General features: G+C 48.2%; 1 protein-coding gene across 1 annotated transcript; it reads right to left on the bottom strand.

Annotated features, from left to right (window-relative positions):
• Window positions 1-2,698: 2,698 nt before the first annotated feature.
• Window positions 2,699-3,707, bottom strand: C8R40DRAFT_1121562 (uncharacterized protein; the record flags this gene model as incomplete). The annotated part of the gene is made up of 2 exons (XM_046228808.1): window positions 3,098-3,707; window positions 2,699-3,016 (listed from the first exon to the last, which is right to left on the bottom strand). Coding segments are annotated over exons 1-2 (802 nt in total), but the record flags the coding sequence as incomplete, so codon positions are not given.
• Between the last annotated feature and the right edge of the window lie 651 nt (window positions 3,708-4,358).

Here is a 4,358-nt window from a genome sequence, read left to right as displayed (position 1 = left end):
AAAAATTGCAGCTTCGATCCTACAGAACCCCTTAGAGGATCGTATCCGGAAAGCCTCAGAACGGGAAGCACAGGTACTGGAGGGTCTCAAAACAGTCAAAGAGCACGGACTACAGCGCTTGGCCAATGGGATAGCCGAATGGGAAGAGGACAATGGGTTGGTCTACTACCGAGGTCGAGTATACGTACCAGCAAACGACGACCTACACACTGAGGTACTCCGTCAATGCCACGACCATCCAACTGCAGGACACCCCGGACTACACGGGACACTCGACTTGGTCAGTACCCATTTCTGGTGGCCTACGTTGCGCTCTTTTGTGGAAAAATACGTTGAGGGATGCGAGGTTTGTGCCCGTAAGAAGATCCAGCGACACCCACGGGCCGTAACTCAACCATTAGATGTACCATCCGGTCTATGGGAAGAGGTAGGGGTTGACCTGATAACACAGCTACCTAACTCCCAAGGCTACGATGCTGTCTTGGTTTGCACAGACCTGTATGGAAAACAAATTCACGCTATTCCTTGCACCAGCTCCATCACAGCCGAAGGTGTTGCCGATATTTACTACCGAGAAATCTTCCGTCTCCATGGTCTTCCTCTTCACTTTAAATCCGACCGCGGACCCCAGTTTGCAGCTAAACTCATGCGATCCCTTCTCGCCAGGCTAGGAATTAAATCAGATCTAACCTCCGGATACCGTCCTCAGTCCAATGGCCAAACCGAACGAGCAAATCAGGAGGTAGAGAAATACATCCGCCTCTATGTGGGACGACGACAAGACGACTGGGCAGAGCACCTTCCCATGGCGGAGTTTGTGATTAACTCACGAACTCATTCTGCTCTAGGCATGTCCCCGTTCGAGTTAACCTACGGCTATCTTCCCCTGTTCAATATCCCAGTAGGCCAACGCAGCGGTATTCCAGCTGTGGATGACCGTATACGGATTCTCCGAGAAGCGCGACAAGATGCCGGGGCTGCCTTACACCTAGGAAAGAAACAACAGAAGGAGGGATACGAACGCGGAAAGCGGAAAGCTCATCAATTCAAAGTTGGAGACCTAGTCTGGCTCAGTGCAGAGGACATTAACCTTCAGCTTTCCAGTGAAAAGTTAGGAGATCGACAGCTTGGCCCTTATCGCATTCTGGAGAAAATTGGCCCTTTAGACTACCGCCTTGACCTTCCCCTATCCCTAGATCGCCTCCATCCCGTCTTCCATGTTGATAAACTATACCCCTGGAAAGGTAACTCCATTAATGGCGAAATACCAACACCACCAGAGCCGGTATACTTAGAGGATGAAGACGAACCGGAATACGAAGTAGAGGAGATCTTAGACAGCCGGGTTCGATGGAAGAAGTTGGAATATTTGGTTAAGTGGAAAGGTTACGGCGCAGGGCACAACTCTTGGGAACCCGCAGCCAACCTCAGTCGAGCACCAAAAATTGTTCGGGCCTTTCATAAAAAACACCCAACAGCGGCAAAGCCTTGACCATCGAGGGCAATGGTCATAAGGAGGGGGGTAATGTCATAAAGTACGCAGCCCCTATCATTTTCCTTTTCTCACCGTCTCGACGCCTTTACTTGTACGATACATCATCCCATCACTGTCAAACCTCCATCGATTACTGATCCACCTGACCCATCTTCTCCTTCTACTGGCTTCCGCCACCTTCCTTGTTCCTAAACTGTACAGTATTACATCGTTGTTTCTCGCAGACCGGATTATGTATATATAGCCAACCCTCCACAGCCTGGTCCCTTATCTTGACCTCTCTGTCATTATCTGGGACCAGGTATGTGCTTACTTATTATTACCTATGACTACGATACTCAATATATCTCTGTCATTATCTGGGACCAGTTCGCCTCCGCTCCGCTTAGTCGCTCCGCCTCATTGACCTGCTTAGTCGCTCCGCCTCACTGCCTGGCTTAGTCACCCCGCTTCCTGCTCCGCTAGTCACTCCGCCTCTGCCGCTTCGTGACACTATCCAATAACTACTACTTGATATCTACTCCCACCTACTTTGCCCTTTTGTTTCTACAAACTTTTTCGACGGAGAGAGCAATGCAACATTATAATACCCGTTACTATCGGGGTTAATGCTAACTGTATCATTAGGTCCAAGCTGAGGAAGTTGAGAAGCAACTAATGCTAGATTGTCCAAGGTAACTCTTGACGACGATGCTATCATGGCTCCTGGATGTGTGGCTTGCTGTACAGGAGATAGTGGCACTGGAGGAGGAGGAGGAATGAGAAGTTGAGAGGTGGGTGATTTTGTATGAGCCCGAGGCTCTGGAATGTAAGAAGTATCCCAATCTTGCAAAGGGGAATGACTCCGATGTGATGGATATTGTGAGTAGGAATGATGACTTTGCAATGGGGAGTAGCGTCGTGAATAGCGATGACGAGAATGATGATGGGAATCACGGCTGTGTAGATAACTGCGTGAACGAGAGCGATGACGACCACGCAAATGTGAACGTGAACGAGAGCGGGAGTGAGAGCGATAATGATGCCGTGAGTAATGTGAAGGGGAGCATTGACTTCGGAGCATCTGGAGCTCGGTCTCAGCTCTGTCTGCTCGTCGCCTCTGCTCAGTGTTTTCCTGGGTGAGCATGTTGAGCTGTGTCTGCATGTTTTGGAGCATCATGAGCTGAAAGTTTGCTGATGAACAATCATCTTCTCGACGGTGCAGGATCTCAGGATCAAGAGATGAGCTGATTCGGTCTAGTACAGCAGTAGCCTGATTCCGGCGGGGCTGTGGACGCAATGGGGCTTCTGTTTTGTACGCTTTAGTAAGAACAGTTCCAGGTTCCTTCTTGGTCCCCTTTGCAGTTTTCATCTGTGGGTTGTCGTCGTCATCATCATCATTGGAGGAGATCTCGACAACATCATCCTGCACATCACCAATTGCTGCCTTCTCATTCAGACTATCTTCAGCCATAAGTGCTTCAGCATACATCTGGCGACGCTCAGCATCACCAGTGGGTTTCGTCTTCGCAATAGTCACAAACTAGAAAGAAATATGTGACATTATATGATTGAAATTATAAACTGATAACTTACGCTATTGAACTTATTGGCCAGTGGCCGTCTTTCTCGCCCACTTGTTGTATGTGCTAACAACTGCTTCCCAACCCTTCTGACCAATCGGCAACATGTCCCCAACTCGTTCAACAAGCTCTTGACATTCTTCATCTCCATAAGTAAGGGCACCTTTTGTTCGACCTCCTTTCTTCTTCGGGCATGCTTCATTCCCACTTCCTCCTGAATCCGACTCATCATTCTTTGGTAAAGCCCGTTGATGCTTCTTCTTTTCAGCCTTCACTTCTGGCTTCCTATCTATTTTCGGATCTACTGCCTTTTTCTGTGCCTTCACTACCAACTCAGCAGGGGTTGGCAAAGGAGGACTAAGTGGACGAGGGTCAGGTGGAGGTTGATATGGAGTAGTTGACTGATTCTGATGGAGTGTATTCCCGAAGTGATCAGGCAACTCGAAGTTCGGAGGTGACCGCACAAGAGGGTGGGGACGAGGACGAGGATGATTTTTGGCAGAGTGAGAATTACTGACTAGTGATGGTGGCAGATTTTGAGATCGTGGTGTGGACATATAATATTGAGAAGAAGGTCGTTGATGATTAGCTTCATTGTTCTGCTCCAATTGTTAGTCGCTCTATGAACCAATATGATTGATTGACTTACAGATGTGGCTTGTTGATTAAGAATCTTTCCATGTCCATTCGAGTGATGACCAAGTCCAGGAGGAGGTAGTTCTGGATGTGATAGATAGTACGCCGAATTGTACTGGCTGTGTCGATTCTGCTCCTGATGCAGATGTTCAGTACTGAACCATTCGTGATCACTGTCGTACTGGTTACCAACTTGGGAATGATTGTACTGGCTGTGGAAAGGCTGGTCCATTGGGGGAGGTGTAGTCCCAGTTGGAGCTTGGGCTTGGTTGGTGTTTTGCTGAGGTGAGGACATACTAGTTGGACAATACCAGGAAGTATAACGTTTCAATGCAACAGGGAGTAGCAGTGGGCAGCTGGTCTTGGGGTGTCGGGGGGTGGCATTTTATATCTCCTCTGACTAGCTTCTGCACTCGGAGCATCTTGTGCACATTTTTTCACTCCTGTCTTCCTCCTCCTATCATTGCGTGGACCTTGTTTCACAACCTTTCCCCCTCTTATCCTTGATTAAATTATCCTCATGGGTTCGAGTTGCTTCAGACATAGATATGTATGCACACCCTTTTGCTTATCCAGATATATTTCATTTTGAACATTCAAATGACTCTGGTAGGGATTCTAGGGAACAAAGAATGAGCAAGAGAAGGCACTGTTAAGATCATGTA

Source organism: Lentinula edodes (assembly GCF_021015755.1).
Source record: "Lentinula edodes strain Le(Bin) 0899 ss11 chromosome Unknown C8R40scaffold_36, whole genome shotgun sequence".
Classification (NCBI taxonomy): Eukaryota; Fungi; Basidiomycota; class Agaricomycetes; order Agaricales; family Omphalotaceae; genus Lentinula; species Lentinula edodes.
The sequence above is the reverse complement of the archived record's forward strand: the minus strand, read 5'-3'. Positions and strand labels throughout refer to the sequence as shown.